Source organism: Carassius auratus, chromosome 47, assembly GCF_003368295.1.
Source record: "Carassius auratus strain Wakin chromosome 47, ASM336829v1, whole genome shotgun sequence".
In the NCBI taxonomy this organism is placed as follows: domain Eukaryota; kingdom Metazoa; phylum Chordata; class Actinopteri; order Cypriniformes; family Cyprinidae; genus Carassius; species Carassius auratus.
The window spans coordinates 1419214-1438667 of record NC_039289.1 but is presented as its reverse complement, the minus strand read 5'-3'; the positions used below and the strand labels follow the sequence as shown (position 1 = coordinate 1438667).

Genomic DNA, 19454 nt, shown 5'->3' with positions numbered 1-19454 from the left:
TCACACTACATACGTTATCAGGTGTGGCTACTTTTTTGGCTATAACTCTTGAACAGAATTACTTATTTTCATAAGCTTTGGTACACCCAAGGAAAGGTTCACCTTGAGAATACCAAAAAGATTGGGTGGGGCTTGGCCATTTGTTTGTGCCAATATGGTGCTAAAACTCTGGGACTGTTTGCAAAATTTACCCACCAACAAATTCAGTTGATTATCAATATTTGCCAAAATTTGGTGGGCATTTTTGACTTCAGGGAACTGGATAAAATATGTAATTATGTGTTACATGTACATTTGAAATTGAGACAAAGCATACTTGATGGGCCATCAAACAGCGTTCCTCATATCATTCCAATTATTTTATATTTCTCAATGTAAAAAATAAGGCCGTACAGTAAACCTCAATTATTGATTCTTGCAGCTTTGTTTTAATCTGTCCAGACTGGCATTTCTCCAAATTCACATGCCCAGACCAGAAAAGGCAGGGAAATACAGGCCAACAAGAGGCCTATGGCAACGTCAAAGAAACAGCAGTCCTCCATGACAGATGGTTGAAATGGTGCACAGCTTAACAATGCCCCACCCATTCTATTAACATAAAAGAAAGCTTTTGTTATAACATACCAATTCCTGGCTGGAATTTGTCCAATGGTATGAGAGATTTTCAACAGTTTGCTGTTCAAGCCAAACAATTAGAGTTACTGAAATGTTGAAACTGTGCGAGGAGACCAGACTTTTAAAAACATATAACCTTGATGGTAAGATCTACATTGGTTGGTTTGGTTTTGTGAAAAGAATGGTGGTGGCAACTTATGTTTTAGGGATGCTTCTCTTTTGCTTGGGTGGAAGACTTGAAAAGGGTTGGGCAAAGCGCAGAAAAATCCTGGTGCAGCTTTCCATAAAAGCACTAGAAAAGCAGCAAAGTTGGAGTTGGAACATTACTGCAAAAGACAGATTACAGAAAAATCAAAAGTATTGCATAAATTGAATTGTCTTTGAGTTTTAATGGTTTTCTCTCTTTTTTTTCTGGCCATCGAGTGCCAAAAAACATTACACATTTTGGTTGAAGAAAATGGATTAAAATATTTATAGATATTTATATGGGTTGGATTATTTAATGCTTAAGAAATGCTGTACGGCACATTAAACAGTCCCTAAAACCCCTTTTAATTATAGGAAGCAACATTAATATGGCAAACACAGTGTTCAATAAAAAATTAAATATACTTACAGTAATTATCACAATAAGCAATTCATCTGCTAAATAACATCTGGCGAGTTTATTAGCCAAACAGTAAGTAATTTACAGTTACCAAGCAACATGGCATAATAATATAAATTTGAATTAGTGCAGTTTGCTGATGTTTATATAAGCTAATTCTAAACAGCTTTGAACATGGCTTATCCGGTGAGATTTTAGAACAGTATCCCCAATTCTGAAATGGAATTGAATTGCTCTCAAGATCACTGTCCACGCCTCAACAGCTAACATAGACGTCTTTGAGAAAATTTCTTTGCTCACCAATAATCTTACTTGTTCATTTTAAAAAAGGAAACTCTGAGACTCCAGTAATCCACACCAAACACTTCTCAAACATATTTTAATCCACAACGTGATAACAGTAACTAAAGATACAACACTGACATTTACAGCTTTTGAGTGTCACGGATTCAACTGGATGAAAATAAAAATTGATTAACAGGAAAACAAAATCGGCTTGTATTTTGTGTGTGGACAAAAGTTTTTTTTTTTGTTTTTTTTTCTCAAATGGAACCCATATGCTGGTTAACTCTAAACTTAAATGTATATAAATAAAAAATTAAATGATAAATAGACTGCTGCATTGCCATAATCTACATTAGTTTGATTTTTTTGTTTTAAATTTATGAACCAAAGGCCTTAAGGCTTGTTAAACGCTTACTTAAATCTCACATATGTGTACCTCTTGTGCACAAAAAGCAAGCATCCATCCTGTTGTGCCTTAAAATGATTGCTCTATGCACATGTATCACCATCAACAAATGGAACCTGGTGAGGCAGAACATTGACCTTAGTAAAACATCTTGGGGAGATTTAGCAAACAACCTAAATTAAGTTTTTCTTTTCCAATTTGCTTCCTTCAGAAATCGCTGCATCAACACCACCCTTTTGAAGATCAGTTTGTAATTTTCAGAATTTAGTTAAATGTGTAGAAGGCGATCAAGATTGCCACGTCAAGGCGCCACAAATCGTTAAACAAAAACAAGGACTGAACAACTAACGGATGCATGGAATGAGCAATATACATAATTAACTGCAGGACTGATGAGGACAGCATTTTCTTGTTCAAGTGTTTGAGGTACGTTCAACCAATGGACAAGCAAGTCCACTGCTTGACGGGATTCTGAGAACTCTGAAAACTAAGAATTTTTTTTTTGCAATTCTTTGTGGTCATGGTACCAACAAAACTGTAAAATCATGAAAAACTAGGATTGGCACATTAAAAGAAACAGAGGAATTTATGAAAAGTGGAGTGCAGAAAGAAACAAGTACATCGAGAAGGAAAGCGTACAAAGATTCAGTTATATTCAACTCATCTCAAAGAATAAGGCCATTTATTTTGCCCTGAAATTAAATTAATGTGTAAAAAGTGCCCCCAATTTGAACATGTTAGAGTCTAAACAAAAGTGTCATATGCAGTCTATGCCAGCAGACTAACATATTACAAAACTGGTGATGTCAAAAAACCTGGGTGACATAGACATCAGCAGGATCCAAGGACGAAGAAAGCCATAAATACCAAATTAGGTTAGGCTATCATTGTCTTTTCAAGCAGTAGCATGTAATAAATCACTCTACAATTTCAGTCTGTTCCCATGATCCAGTAAGACAGCAGTCCATGCCCATTTTTCCAACAAAAGGAGCATTCTGGGAACTGCATAGTCATAAATAAGGTTTTGCTCATCAGTCCAATCCTTCAGAAGTTAGATAAAAATACACAAAATAAAAGGTAGGTTGGGATGTGTTGAGGAAACAAAATACTGTGAGAGCAGAAAAAAGTATCCCATCTTTGGATTATGATGTCAGTAACTACTTGACAACAATGGAAAATTTGGAGGTAACTGCAATGCTCCCAATCCAGAGATAACCTTGGGTTTGTTTCCAGAAAATGCAACTCTGTGAAACAAGAAAAAAAAAAAAGGAAAAAAAAGGAAATGAAACAAAAAATCTGCAGCAAGGGTCTATACAGAGTCAACAAGGGGATGGATCTGTATCACAGGCGACAAGTTAACTTGCAAGATTTTCTGTGCCTTTCTCCTCACCTCCTCATCCGTGACTGAATCATCTACTTTTATAACCTTCCATTCAAGACCATTGCCATTAAATCTAGAAACGTCTTGGCCATTGGTGAGTGCTGACTGGGACCAGTTATAGCTTTGGAAACGGAGTCTCCTCACTGAACCACTGTCCAGACCACTGGTCATCACATCAGGTTTACCTGATACAGTTTCCATCTTTTTATAAATGCTACCATCTTTAAGACCGAACCCATTCTGACAGACGACTGGGGCAGAGTCTCCAATCAGGGCATCTTCTACTTTGAACGGACACGACAAAACATGTTTGTTATCCAAGGCAACTACATTTGAGGTCTGACTGCCATTTTCGGTTGGTGAGTGAGGAATTCCCGAGAGATCCGGTGGCCTTCCCAGAGCAAAACTTGGGGCACTTTTTGAATCTGCACCAAAGTGAATTTGCAACCTTGCAGTGTGGCCTCCGGTCAACCCCTTTATGTTTGTTAGCTTGAGGCACTGCTGTGCTTGAACAGAATGTTTATTTAGCATTGTCGATGCAACATTCTGCTTAAGAGTGTCCACCGAGAGATTGGTAAGCAGGATCTTGGGTTGGTTTTGGAGAATAGTCTTTGCTGCTCTACTTAGCATCGCATAATTCACATCCTTGGTCTTGCTCAAAACCTTCCGCCCTTTCTTCTTGGAAGGTTTCGACACTCTCTGAACCTTGCTGCCAATCCTGGAAGTAATTGGCTCTGTGGTGCAAGACGTGTATCCATACACATCTTTGCTCCTCAAAATCACAGGCTTGGCTCCCTCCTTCCTCAGCTCTTGAAGAAAGGACACCATTTGTCTCTCGGTGTCCGACAGGTCCCTGGCCATGGGGTTAAAGACCCTCAGGGCCTCTTCGAGGGCAGTTTGTCCAGCTGGGGCAAATCTGGCCCAGGAATGGACTACTCTCCCCATGCCCTGCTCTTCACAATTCATGGTGCACCTTCACAGCTGGTATGCATAAGGACTTCAGGTGTCTGTGAATACGAAAAGGATATTAGTTTGAAGCTTTTTCACTGAACGCATGAACTACAGTTTATCAGTTTTACTATGAACAGCAGTGTAAACTCTGCAACACTAGTTCCAAATGGATTAGCAGAAATATGACTTGGCATCCCAACTTCAGTTGATCAAAAAACAGGTGGTCCTATCCCAAGCACACAACATTGGTTGAGCTAGCAGTCCAACTGCGTTATCCAATACTCGTTAGTCTGAAAATTCTGCTGATAGTTAAGATTATATCTTTGTGGATGTAGACCTAGATTTAAACTACTCACTCTACATTATCCCAGTCAGTCTTGACTGATGCTGTTCGGCAAAATGTTTTTTATTTATTATTGTTTGCTTTAGGACAAATACTCTGTATTGCTCCAATGCTGCGATTTTCTGCAGGATCGAAAATCTGATATTGTGTATACACACCATGTTATTGTTGAGCCCCACGAAAGGCACATTATAAAGCACCATAAAGTTTTTGTGCACTGTATTTAAAGTGTTCTGAGACCGTTCCATAGTTTAATGTGAGGTTCAGGTGAATATTTCAGTTGCTGTATTCAATTTCACAAACTATTCTCTTCGCTGCAGCTGTTGGTAATCCTCCACTCAGCATTCAAACTGCACGTTGCGTTCGGTTATGATAGTCAAGACGATGAAACTCTCTCTAAAATGGTACAAAGTTCATATTATAATTGTTCTGTAAATAAAGATCAATGGTTTTGCATTAAAGACATATTGAAAAATAACAGTTTTTAAACAGTTCTTTAAAAGTGCTCTTGAACTATAGGCCTAATACTTCACTAAATAAAGTATACTTCGCAAAGTAAAAAAGCTTGTAGCACTTGTATTCCATACAATCAAATTTGCATAACTGTCCCAAGAACATTTTTTGGTTGAGAAAATGACTTTAACTGTGAACTGGGCATTGACAGGAGTTCAAGTAGTGTAAAGTAATAGCCTTATACTATATACATATCTTCATATCTATCATCTCCAAATGCTTATTACCTTTATAATTTCTTTTTTTGAACAAGCATACACAATAAATGTTAGAAATAAAAAAAGAGCCATAAGATGGATCCATGTTCAAATTCAATCAAACTGAACTATTTTGAGATCTGATAGTGTTTGAAATAATTCCACATTGTTGAATGTTTTATTGCAAAATATTTGGCACTATGCCCATCGTAAAATACTGATATGCACTGATGCATCAAGAACAAAGTGTTTTGTTAAGCAAATTCCACATTTAGCAATTCAAGCATTCATGATTTTCTTTAAGGCTGTGTCTGAATGTTTGAATCACCTTACCAGAACTTTTTTTTCTCACTTCTGCTGACTGTGGGACATCGGAAGACGTGGAGGCGGATGTTGTAGTTCATGCACAAAATGAGAAAAAACCTTGGAGGATTTTGAAATGAGTCAAGAGGAGACTGGTTTCCTTCTCAAATTTAAGGAAACTTTGTTTCCTTTGCTCCTACATTTCCCAGAGGTGTGCGTGCGACGCATACATATTCAATCTTCCACTTGCACATCTTTGGTGTCCCGCAGTCAGAAGATGTTAGGAAAAAAAAGTGTTTATTATATTTGAAATTTGGATATTTATCTTATAAAAATGCATGGATTCACTACAGGGGGACCTTATTCACCCGCCGGAGGCGTGTGAGGGATGTTTTAATACAGATGCGTTTTAATCCTTTATTTCACGTCTCCTGAACAGTTGACAACAAACACTTGTCTTGGAAGAGCAAGGACAATTTTTTATATAACTCCGATTGGATTATTTTGAAAGAAAAAAAGTCACATACACCTGGGATGCTTTGAGGGTGAGTGGAAGATGTATGAATTTTCATTCTCAGGTGAAAAGGCTGATATATTCTTTGTGCATATTATAGTTCAATACAAGTCAAAAGTTTGGACACTTTCCCATGCTTGTGTCCAAACATTTGACAGGTTATATATATATATATATATATATATATATATATATATATATATATATATATATATATATATATATATATATTCAATTCAAGTTTATTTGTATAGCGCTTTTTACAATACAAATCGATACAAAGCAACTTGATTATTTATTTATTATATATATATATATATATATATATATACACACACATACACACACACACACACACACACACACACACACACACACACACATCACACACACTCCCCTAAAGGATTATTAGAAACACTAATACTCTGTTTGACCCCCTTTCTCCTTCAGAACGGCCTTAATTCTACGTGGCATTGATTCAACAAGGTGCTGGAAGCATTCTTTAGAAATGTTGGCCCATATTGATAGGAAAGCATCTTGCAGTTGATGGACATTTGTAGGATGCACATCCAGGGAACGAAGCTCCCGTTCCACCACATCCCAAAGATGCTCTATTAGGTTGAGATCTGGTGACTGTGGGGGCATTTTAGTACAGTGAACTCATTGTCATGTTCAAGAAACCAATCTGAAATGATTCAAGCTTTGTGATATGGTGCATTATCCTGCTGGAAGTAGCAATCAGAGGATGGGTACATGGTGGTCATAAAGGGATGGACATGGTCAGAAACAGTGCTTAGGTAGGCCTTGGCATTTAAATGATGCCCAGTTGGCAATAAGAGGCCTAAAGTGTGCCAGTAAAACATCCCCCACACCATTACACCACCACCAGCAGCCTGCACAGTGGTAACAAGGCATGATGGATCCATGTTCTCATTCGGTTTACGCCAAATTCTGACTCTACCATCTGAATGTCTCAACAGAAATCGAGACTCATCAGACCAGGAAACATTTTTCCAGTCTTCAACTGTCCAATTTTGGTGAGCTCGTGCAAATTATAGCCTCAGCTTGAATCAGTCGTCCCATTCTCCTCTGACGTCTAGCATCAACAAGGCATTTTCTCCCACAGGACGGCCACATACTGGATGTTTTTCCCTTTTCACACCATTCTTTGTAAACCCTAGAAATGGTTGTGTGTGAAAATCCCAGTAACTGAGCAGATTGTGAAATACTCAGACCGGCCCGTCTGGCACCAACAACCATGCCACGCTCAAAATTGCTTAGAATCACCTTTTTTCCCATTCTGACATTCAGTTTAGAGTTCAGGAGATTTTTTTTATTTTTACTTTATTTATTTGAACAGGGACACTGTAAAATATACATTAACCTTAAAAATTTACCAGGACCACACCCCTAAATGCATTGAAGCAACTGCAATGTGATTGGTTGATTAGATAATTGCATTAATGAGAAATTGAACAGGTGTTCCTAATAATCCTTTAGGTGTGTTATATATATATAGAATACAGTATATGCATAAACAGAATAAATATACATAATTTTTTGCAATGATCACTCAGATGTGGTGATCCAACACTTGACGTGTCGTGACAGAGTAATGGAGGCAGGGCATTTAACAATTTAACAATAAACGTTATTAACCAAAATGGGTCATCAGTGCGCTGAACAGTAAACTTGATTCATGGATTTGCACTATATACCTCTGTAAATAAATACAATATACGTCTCGCACATATATAATTCACTTCTCGCACATTTTACAAGAGACCTCCTTACTGAAGTGAAAGTGTTGACTGGTGTAACTCTCGTGAACGGGCCAGTGGATCTACACCAAATTTGTGAGAACCCTTCAGTTGGAGGAACCCTCTCGAACGCCACCCTTCACGTATAATTCAATATGTATCATGATATAATTTTTTTCAATAACAGTGATATGATATTTAAACATTTCCGATATACATTACCAGTGTTTCCCGTACGTTGATTTATTTGTAGCGTTTGACTTCGTTGAATAAACATGAGCCCTGCACGTTTCAAAATCAAAATGCATCGTGAGTTTTTTTACATTAATGTATATCTGAAGGGAACCGACTGTCTTCAGAAATGTTTGGATGGCATTTCCATTTTATCTGATAAAGAATTGTTCACGAGCTGAGCTGATTTGATTACAGCCGTTACTGGAGAAACCGTTAGTTCTACCGCTCTCACAGTGCCTCCTTGTTGGCGGACAAGGTTTTTTTTTTTTTTGGAAAAGAAATTATAGAAAGTTCTATTTCTGCTGGTGCTTGTTATGATTTTTGCGTCTTTTAGTTTTAAATGCTTATACACTGCTGACATGTTTGTTGCATTATAGAGTGCGTGCCTCTCACTCTACACTGGTTGGTATTTGATTGCATCACGTCACTGTTCAGTAGGGTTGAATACCGAAACCCATACCTATGGAACCGATATAAACCAAACGGAATGAGAAAGCAGATATCTCAGAAAATCTAGCCCTTAACTCATAGGAACGCATTAGGGCTGGGACAACGTGTTGAGGTCATCGATGAAATAATGCCAAAATATGCGCATCGATTCGTCGACCTGTTTTTATTTCTCTAAAAACAGCGCTGAATATACGCGATGGCCGGATCAACATTCTGTCCAACGTTATATAACCAATCCAGGGGTTTTCCTGCATTGATCTTTTTTCTTTTTGGCGGCTGTCAAAGCCTTATTTGATTGGTGAGTGAATGACTGCTGCGCCTGACAGGGCGAGAGAGAGCGCCCCGGCTGCACGCGCACTCACAGTCTTCAAACAACATGAGCTCTTCTTGCTCTCTCTCCCCCTTGTGCATATTAATCAAAATCATTAAACACAATAGAAAAAAGGTGAAACACCAAAGTTTCACGCGCACTCGCGCACTCACAGTCTTCAAACTACACGAGCGCTGTCTTTCTCTCTCTCTCTCTCTCTCTCTCTGTCTCTCTCTCTCTCTCGAGCATATTAACCAAAATCATTAGACACGATAGAAAAAGGGCGGAATGCCAAAGTTTCACGTGGAGCATTCGGAGATTTTTTTTTCTCCATGACAGGCTGCTGGCTCCCACTGTTAATTTATTTATTTTTTGGAAAATCACTCTCTGTATTAGCTTAAAGCCCTCAAGTTTACATTGGTTACTGTATTCTTTCAATTGCTCTAAACAAGTATTTTGGGTGACCTTTTTTATTGAATACTAAACATCAAACTAGGCCCTATGTGTTCAGTAAGCTTGTTTCAGTAAGCTATGTGTTTTCAAGGCTTCAGGGTTTTATTGAATGCTATCTCTATAAAAGTGCAAAGTAATGCATTCTTAGTCAGTCTTTTATTTTGTAATTGTAAGAGCAATAAACATATTGCAATGTTAAGGAATTCATGTTTTTTCATTCAGATATGTAAATCAACATGTATAAATTGTTAGTAGTCAATTAATGGGGAGATAATTGAAATCGAATCGGTCTGAAAAAATTAATCGTTAGATTAATCGATGCATCGAAAAAATTATCGCTAGATTAATCGTTTAAAAAATAATCGTTTATCCCAGCCCTAGAACGCATACTTTAATTATATTTAAATATACTTAATTTTATTATACTCACTTCATACATACACTACTGTGCAAAAGTCTTAGGCACGTTAGTATTTCCACCCAAAAGAATGGTGTTCAGCCAGTTATTTATATCTTTTGCTGTAGTGTGTCAGTAGAAAATATCAGTTTACATTTAGTTTGTTTCACTTTCATCTGTTTCTTCATGTAATCACAGACAGATTCGATGATGGTGAGATCAGATCTCCATGTGGAGCACCGGCTGTTGACTGCTTGTGCATTCAAAAATCTCACTAGATTATTATTAAAATTAATGACAAAATGAATCTTTGGAAATGTAAACTGGTATTCCCTACTGACACACCACATCAAAAGATATAAATAACTCTTAAAACCCTTTTTGGGGTGAAAATACTAATGTGCCCAAGACTTTTGCACAGTACTGTACTTTACAAATGACATGGTTGCTACTTTATAATGAATGACCATAAAGTAATCCACAGAACTGATTAAAGACAGTGACAGACAGCACTACTTTAAACTAAATACCACACTGAATTTATTTTTATTTGATATAAAAAATACATGAAATCAGTCCTGGAGAAATCAGATACCATGAAAAATGAGATTCCTGCAACCATTTTTCTGATACTATGTCTAGCCCCCCCCAAATATAAAAAATATTTCCCAACTGTATAAACTATTTTAGTCATTAAACATTCCACTGCATAGTTTTTCAATTATAAAACACATCTTAGACATGATTTGAGCACTAGAAAAATACAATAAGAATAATTTGAGTAATAAAAATAAATAAGAAAAATAAAAAAGACTTAACTATGTATGCCAATTACAGTACATGCTGAGATTGCTAGAAATCGAGCATTTACACTGATTTCTGCTCATATAGTCAATTATCATGTGTTGACATGATGATGGTAATCATACAAATGTGCCAGATTGCTAAGTTACACCTCCATCAGATGACAGGTGCGTCACAGCGCACGTCACAAGAGAGCGCCAGAATTCAAACAAACTATATTCCGCTTATCTTAGGTTTTTTTTTTTTTTTGTGTGGATAGTCTCATTGTGTTTGTGACACTGTAGGATACAAAACCATGCTGTTTTTTACTACCAAGATGCAGTTGTCTGAGTCTGAGTTATACCATAATGGACACAAATAGAGCTGAAACAACGAATCGATTTAATCGATTAAAATCGATTATTAAAATAGTTGTCAACTAATTTAGTAATCGATTCGTCGCTAAATAAATTTTATTTGCCATAAGCGGCTCATTTCGTGCATATTTCAAATCTGCGGTGACCAAAGTGTGGCAGTAATGAGCCACCGGAGGTTTTACTCAGCCAGTACAGCAGGTGAAGTAGCGAATAGCCAATAGCTGGCCTCGTTTTATGTCACGTGCTTCCCGAACAGCGTCTCTGCAGCATTCAGCGGGAAGTGGGAGTACTTTACTTTGAGCCTTTAAAATGAAGAGTAACCTGTAAACTCTGCACTACTGAACTGTTTAAGGGGCCGTTCACATATCGTGTCTTTTGCGTGCTCAAGTTCGTTATTTCCTATGTAGGCGCGCAGTATGCACTCTCATAATGGAAGCGACGCGTTCGCGACACGCACGCGGTGCGATGCGCCCATTTTTCCAGGCGCGTCCACACCGCATCCATTTATCCTTTGCTGAAATTTCCGGGTCTTCATGGAGAGGGCACGTCATGGAGAGAGCACGTCATGGTTGCTTAGCAAAGGCAGACGCCTCAGGGGCGCTTCTGCCCGAGCGCTTTGGAAAGAAGGAGAAAGCGACGCGACTAGCGTTTTCCACGCGTTTTTAGGTGCGATATGTGAACGGCCCATAAGAATTTTATTTGTGCAGATTCTCCAGTACAAGGTTGTTTGCAAATGTTTAGTCGTAAAAGCTGATAACATTGCTTTTTAACAGTTAACATTTAAAGCTTTACAAAATGTTATGTGATCAGTTTGTCGTTTACCAGTTCATAATTCAGACTTGCAGCCTAATTATGACTGAATGAGAGAGGTAAAATGCACTTCTTTTCTAAGTATTCACTGCTCTTTTTCACACAGCAGGTTTTTTGTGTGTGTCCCATTTTTTTTTTCTGGACAACCTTCTGATGGATTTTACTTTAAATTGTGAGTTCCATTCAGGTTTCATGCCATTGGCACTTTTTTTCGAAGGATTGTTTACAATTTCACAGCATAAGCTATAAAGCTTTTTCCCAGTAAATAATAAAATACAATGCACTGCAATTTTATTCTGTTTTATCCTTATACTTCGTGAAAATATGTTCTCAAAGATTCCTTAAGCTTTGTTTGGGATGTTAAACTACTTTAGGAGCTCTAAGGACTGCCATGGTGAAAACAATATTTGAAATCTCCTTGTGAATTTTGCTAGAGTATGGGTCAGTGTTTTGATTGCAGAAGAGTTCGACAAAGGATTACTAACATAAAACAACTCCAGGTATATTTTTGATGAGGATATGACAATGCAAAATGGTTAAAATCTCTTAAAAATCTATGCTGAATGATAAAGACCCTTTATTAATAATTTACTTGGGGAAAAAATGGAAAAAACTAAAATATAAGTACATAAACCGATTAATCGATTAATCGTAAAAATAATCGACAGATTAATCGATTATCAAAATAATCGTTAGTTGCAGCCCTAGACACAAACAATACTGTCCCTGAAGAACTGAAATGTAAACAAAGGAATTATCATCCATATTACAATGTTATTGCTTCGTTGGACAAAACGTGCTCTATGAGATGTCGTTCAGTGGACCCTTACCTTTCTAGCTTAACTGGGATTTACAGCTGTGGATGTGTTTATGACTCGTTATTATGACGAATCTGGTATGGACTGCATTTTTATTCTTCATGTTTTGATGTGTACTGCTTACACAAATTTAGCAAATACATTCTTGATAAGCTTTCCATCTGTCGTGATCTGTCGCCGATGTTTGAGGCTTAGATAATTATAAAGATGTTTGTCATGTTTAATTTTGTCCCGTTTCATTTAATCTATTCTTAAACATTTGACATGTGCAAACAGAGGTCAGTGCATGGGTATCCAGTTGTGGGTTAACAGGTTAAACTTTTTTTAATAATTTATGTACGTTAGTTTATATTTTTACAACTTATGTTTTAGACAATGTTAGTTGCACTATTTTAGTGTCAATGTATGTTACCATGATGGTGTTTTGTATTTGTGTTGCTTATATTGCATGTATTTCTGCTTGTGGAAAAGTTACTTTTGGTGAGCTTTGAGTCATCCTGTGGCTTTTTTATTACCACTTTTGTTTTTGAGTGGTTGTCAGTATATTATAACACTGTGTCTACACTGGACACCACTGATGCTTGTACTAACAAATAAAACAAATGTACAAATGATTTGCAATGTCCACTTTGTCATGTCTGGTGCAGACATGGTGTCAGGTACAAAAACAGATTTTAGTACTTCAGTAGGTTAGTATATTACACCAGTTAATGAAAAACAGGTTTTTACTGTAAATTTAAGTTCACCTAGGTAACATCTAAAATATTACATCTGTATTTTTTACAGTTAATTTCTGGCCACCACAGCTTCCACCATTTTGAGCACCACTTTGCAAGGCTCAATCGATAAATAACGCATTATTGGGGGAAACACTGAAGCTGATCTTTTACCCATAGTGTGTGCATTGATTCAGTGCATTGATCATTGTTGATGCCTGTCATGAGAAATCCCCTGAAACATTGAAAGGATACTACAACAAAGATATCACTTTCATCTTTGGACAACTGATGGCAAACCAATATATTTTCACAAATATATGAGTGGTCTCAAGGAAGGACAGATGTTGGTCCACACACTCAGTCGACCTATATCTGTTTAGGCTTCTTGAGAGCAAAATCAATGATTTTTTTTGCAGAGAAAAACAATGTAGATGACATTTTCAGAGAATGTGCCTTTAATACAAGTACACTTTTTCTTACAGCAACTGGCAGATTTTTTATTTGTTTCGACCATAAACAACTTAAAAAAGTGAAAAGATCTGCCAGTGCAGTAAGGTAAAACACACCAGATACTGTCTATGAAAACAAGTTTTAATATTCCAAGCCGCATTGCTTCCCGTGTAAATTTATGAAGTCCATGATGATTGATGATTCAAATCAATAAAGGCTAAGTAATGATTTTGGGATATGATACTCAATAAAAACTATAAAAAATTATAAAAAATAAAATAAAAAAACACCACCTACATCACTGAAATTACTTCAATATCATAGCAATAAAGAAAAAAAGAAATCAACAACTTGGCGTCACCTGGCCACTAGGATGGCAAAACCATGACCAACAGTACTCCTATATTGCTTTTCCATTACCGGTAACAGCTCAACTCGATTCGACTCGCTTTTTGCTCCGTTTTCCATTGCAGATAGTACCTCCACAATAGTACCTGGTCATCATAGCAATGCTGCAGTAAACTGCCGTGACGTAATCTTCTACGCGACACACACCCGCTACCCACACACACAGGACAATAGAGGAAATCGAGTGTATGGATGAAACACCTCCTCTTTTGACCATGGTGTATTCTTCTGAGTTACCATAATAGTAAAGGGTATATCACGCAATCTCTGTCCAAACTATTTAAAAACTCGAGCTGGTACTGTGTAGTGGAAAAGCACCAAAAGAAAAGATTGATTCATCTTTTTGTTTCATTCTTGGATTGAATGGGCCTTAGACTTATGAGACACCCGATTCTGAAGACTAGGGCTGCATCGATATCGCGCTGTAAGAATCCACGATAGTCACATCGCAGGACGTGCGATGTAGGCTGTCGTAGTTGATCCGTTATTCATTAACTGTATGGGCCAGCTGCTTCCCGGCCCTTGACGAATGTGATTTGCGGAGAGCACGTGAGAGAGAGCGCGTGCAAGAGAGAGAGAGAGAGACAGAGAGAGAGCGCTTCAAACAACATGAGCGCTGTCTTGCTCTCTCTCCCTCGCGCATATTAATCAATTGACACTATGGTGTCGATGTTTAAATCATTTAAAATGAAAATGTAAATCTGCTCACCCCATGTTTGTTTGTACAAAAATTGGATTAGATTTCATATCGCAATAAATCACAGAAAAATTTAACATCGCCAATGTCATTTTTCCCAATATCATGCAGAGTTCACTCATTCAAAATGGACGACCACACAAAAGCACAGTGGAACTGAAGAGCAACTATGATATCCAAAGTCCTACTCACATTGCAACCAACTAGGGATGTAACGATTAACTGCGAACCGGTCGAAAATCTACAAAATAATGTCACGATTCAAATCGATTGAGATGCCAAACAAATCACAATACAATTAGAGTAGGAGTTTATATGAATGTATCTCTGAAGGGAACTGACTGTCTTTATAAAAAAAAAAAAAAAAAAAAATTTACTTGGTATTTTCTTTTAATCTTGCCTCTGAACAATTCATATTAAACTAGTGTTCATAACTGCAATGATGCTTTGTTTACACTGGTAACCCAGGAAAAAAACACTGCATCATTGCGGTTCATAAGCACCACCTGCTGTCAGAGAGTGAATCTGCATCTCATTCAGCTTGTATGCGGTTTCGTGCAGATATGTTTTATGCATAATATTTTTACAAAACTTCCATTTTAAATGGAAAGAGCACAGACAAATCCTTAGTTTGTGCATATTAAGATATTTAATTACTAGACATACTTTGCTGTATGTCTCGTCACTTTATTTGATGTGTTTTTATCATTTTAGAGTATTTATCATCTGTAACGTCTAGAAAATGTAGTTTTAAGAAAATAATCAGATGTTAAGAGCCGCTCACACTTAATGCACTCCTGCATTATGAAAAATTGAAGTGCAGCACATGGCAAGTTTAAAGGATTTTTATTCATCCGATTTATAAGTAGTGACAGGTTTTTCGTATAGTGTGGCACACTGAGGGACTTGTTCAAAAAATAATAAATGTTGGATGGGGACGTGGTTCTATCTATTGTTGACTGGAAGAATTGCGGATGTGTATAAGACTTTGCAATAAACTGTAAGAAAGTGGCAGGGTTTAGCCACACTAAACGTTTTGAAGTTTAACATAAGTCAGGAGAAGTCTATCATTTCATTGGCAGAAAAAAAAAAAAATTAACCCTTGTGCGTTGTTGGGGACGTTTTCGTCCACTAGGGGGTAAAGTTGAGTCTTACTTTGGCCACAACTTTCTCTGTTTATGCTAATGGAATGATTTTTGGGGACAAATCTTATTTTGACCCATATTTTGGGAAAATACTTTGAAATTTTTCCAAAAACTCAATGGTACACTGTGGGCAAATTCACTACCCTTTCGTTATGTTCATGGATGAAAACGTCCTCTAAATTTAACTGCTGTAAAAATGTATCAGATAAATATTTTTCAAAAATTTATTTGCATAAATCTATTAATCAACCTCAGTCCTGATCAAAACTACCAAATGTTTAAAAAAAAATCCAAGATTTTAATTCTTTAATTACCAAGTTCATAAATATTGGGCATGTCAAAGATTAGTAACAAGATTGGCTTTGATGCATTGTTAGTTTTTGTGCAGCATTAGATTTTAATTTTTTCTCTCTCATTTGTTGTTAGTGGCTGTTTTTACCCCATTGACTTCCATTATAACGACATTTTTTTATTGCAAAGCCATGACACCATATAATCATGCATTCTTGATTGTTTGTGGTTTTCCCTTTTGGGAAGAGGTAAAATTTGTTATTTTTACAGTTGATCACTAGGTGGGACCATTAACCCTTTAGATAGGCCTGTGCAAAAAAAAAAAGGCTTAGTTTCTGGCTTGTATATGGAGTATAACAGCAAATTATAGTGTTTGTGTGTGTGTGTGAGATTCTTGATTGTTGGTGGTTTTCCCTGTTGGGAAGAGGTAACATTGGTTATTTTTTACAGTTGTTCACTAGGTGTGACCATAAACCCTTTAGATAGGCCTGTTTAAAAAAGGCTTAGTTTCTGTCTTATATATAGTGTTACAACAGCAAATTATAGTGTGTGTGTGTGTGTGTTAGAGAGAGAGAGAGAGAGAGAGAAAGAAAGAGTGTGTGAGAGAGACCTTTGTGCACATACCTTGATGTATCTGAAAAAAATCAAAATATGCACCTCAGCTCTCAGAACTACACGGAGTAAACAAAAAATAGTAGTGTGTTTATGCTCCTGCTGCCTTCTGATGGTGACAAGAACGGATGGCCTATGTGTGAAATGCTCATCTTTCTTGATCGTAAAGCCAGTTTAAAACCTTAAAATCCTGTAAAACAAAATCTACTTTGCATCAAATTTATGAACAATGTATTATGAACCAAAATGCAATACCTACTTCAAATAAGCTGCAGCTCGCTGGAAGGGTCAAGCTGCATAATCATTTCTAAAACTTCAGTACAAGTCAAGCCCTTTCTCGTGTTGCTTGCTTCTCTTCTCACCATTAAATGACCAGCACAATGGCATGCAAGTGTTTAAATCCACGTACTTTGCTTTTGTTTAGTCTATACTTATCACCACCATTAAAAGGCAGCAGGTGCAAAATACACTTTTGTTTACTCCATGTAGTTCTGAGAGATGAGGTGTACATTTTGATTTTCTCAAATACATCAAAGTGCGCAAAGGTCTCTTTCACACACTCTCTCTCTCTCTCACACACACATACACACACACAATATAATATGCTGTTATACTCCATATAGCTTCATATACAATTCAGAAAGTAAGATTTTTTTGCACAGGCCTATCTAAAGGGTTAATGGTCCCACCTAGTGATCAACTGTAAAAAATAACAAATGTTACCCCTTCCCAACAGGGAAAACCACCAACAATCAAGAATCTCACACACACAAACACTATAATTTGGTGTTATACTCCATATAACGCCATACACAAGCCAGAACTAAGCCTTTTTTTTGCAAAGGCCTATCTAAAGGGCTAATGGTCACACCTAGTGATAAACTGTAAAAATAACAAATTTAAAAGGGAAAACCACAATCAAGAATGCATGATTATATGGTCTCATGGCTTTGCAATCAAAAAATGTCATCATAATGGAAGTCAATGGGGCAAAAAGAGCCACCAACAACAAATGAGGGAGAAAAAATTTAAATCTAATGCTGCACAAAAACTAAAAATGCATCAAAGCCAATGTTGCTACTAATGTTTGACATGCCCAAGACTGTTATAAAAAGTAATAAAAAAAATCCAGCCACAATAACTCTTATATTGAAAATAAGTAATTTTGTGTGTTTTTTCCCCCCAAATCAGTGACATCATTTATGAACTTGGCAATTAAAGAGTTAAAATCTTGGTGTTACTACACAGAGCCGTTGTTAACTGAGAAGATGCGCCAAAAAACGCTGAAAATGAAGTGGATTTGCGCATCTTCTCTATTAACAACGGCTCTGTGTAGTAACAGCTGCTCTATGTGAAATCACGCACCTGATGGAATTAACCGCTGATTAGAAAACCGGCTTTACTGACGAGATGCGCATAACGATCGGCCGATCGTGATCGGAGCACCCCTATGATAAACGCATGCGATTCATCGTGCAGTCCTAGTGTGAATAGTCTCTTAAAAAGACATGAAAGAGCACTTTATGACATTTACAATTTAGAGAAGTAGGTGTTTTTCAAAAAATTTGCGGAATATTATTCTGAATAAGTATAACGCATAATTTTAACATGTTCTTTAACAAACATCTTGATATGATAGTTAATACTGGAAGCTAATTCCATCCAAAAACATAAATTATTGCAAATTTCTAGTTTGTATACAAAATGTGTTTTATTTAGTTGAAAAGTAATACGCCGTCCAAGTAAAGTTCAGCCAATTCTGACAATTTTACGCAGTCTAACTGAAAAATAGGCATGTCTTTTGTTTTGATGATTATTTGTAATGAAATCTTTACTTTATACCCATGTTTGTATTTTAAATTCACAACAAACACATGAATACAGAAACCTCTTTTTAGTAGCTAGATAGCGCGCGCAGCGCCCCTTAACTGCGATACTTCACGAGGTTTGACGTAACCAAGCGCATACGAAAATACAGATCCGGTCTTTACACGCTATATTAATCTTCCTTAGCAAACAAAGCGTTAAATAGATCGAATGATATGTAAGAAACCAACTGATACGGCGAAATAAGAGTTTTGTAGCAGTAAACGTCAATAATTTCGAATTATATTCAATAACATTTCAAATGGCGATGCAACACAATACAATAGAGCAACATTCAGCTGGCGAAAAGGAGAGATAAACATTCGTCTGATACTTAGAGGTTGAACAATACCTCGCAACTGGACCAGATGAAAACGATTCAAAAACAACAGACGTTTTTCTGCCCCACTTTGGGTGTCTACTTGAGAAAAAACTAATACGCAAAAAGCCAGGCTAAAATGTAGTTGAGCATAAGCCATATACGGAGACATTATGGCGAGCCTGCTTTAAGTAAATGTCATACAGCTGTAACACGCGCTTCCTCCTCAAAATAAATACATAATTTTTAAATAACGTCTTACCTTTAACCGAGTCCCTTATGAGAGCATTGAAATGAGAGCTGCTGAGCTCCCTGCCATGAAACAAAAATGGCTCTCAAAGCCTCAGAGGGCGAGAGTCTCGGAGTGGCTGACTGGAAGAAGGGGCGGAGCTATCGCGAAAATAGCTAGCTGAGGTTAAAAATTGTTTATTTAGTGCAAA

General features: G+C 37.0%; 1 protein-coding gene across 1 annotated transcript; it reads right to left on the bottom strand.

Annotated features, from left to right (window-relative positions):
• Positions 1–1584: 1584 nt before the first annotated feature.
• On the bottom strand, positions 1585–19377 carry LOC113064706 (uncharacterized). Its single transcript, XM_026235586.1, has 2 exons — positions 19277–19377; positions 1585–4301 (listed from the first exon to the last, which is right to left on the bottom strand). Exon 2 carries the CDS (start codon positions 4258–4260, stop codon positions 3223–3225), a length of 1038 nt encoding a protein of 345 aa, XP_026091371.1. The 5' UTR covers positions 4261–4301; positions 19277–19377; the 3' UTR covers positions 1585–3222.
• Positions 19378–19454: the final 77 nt, after the last annotated feature.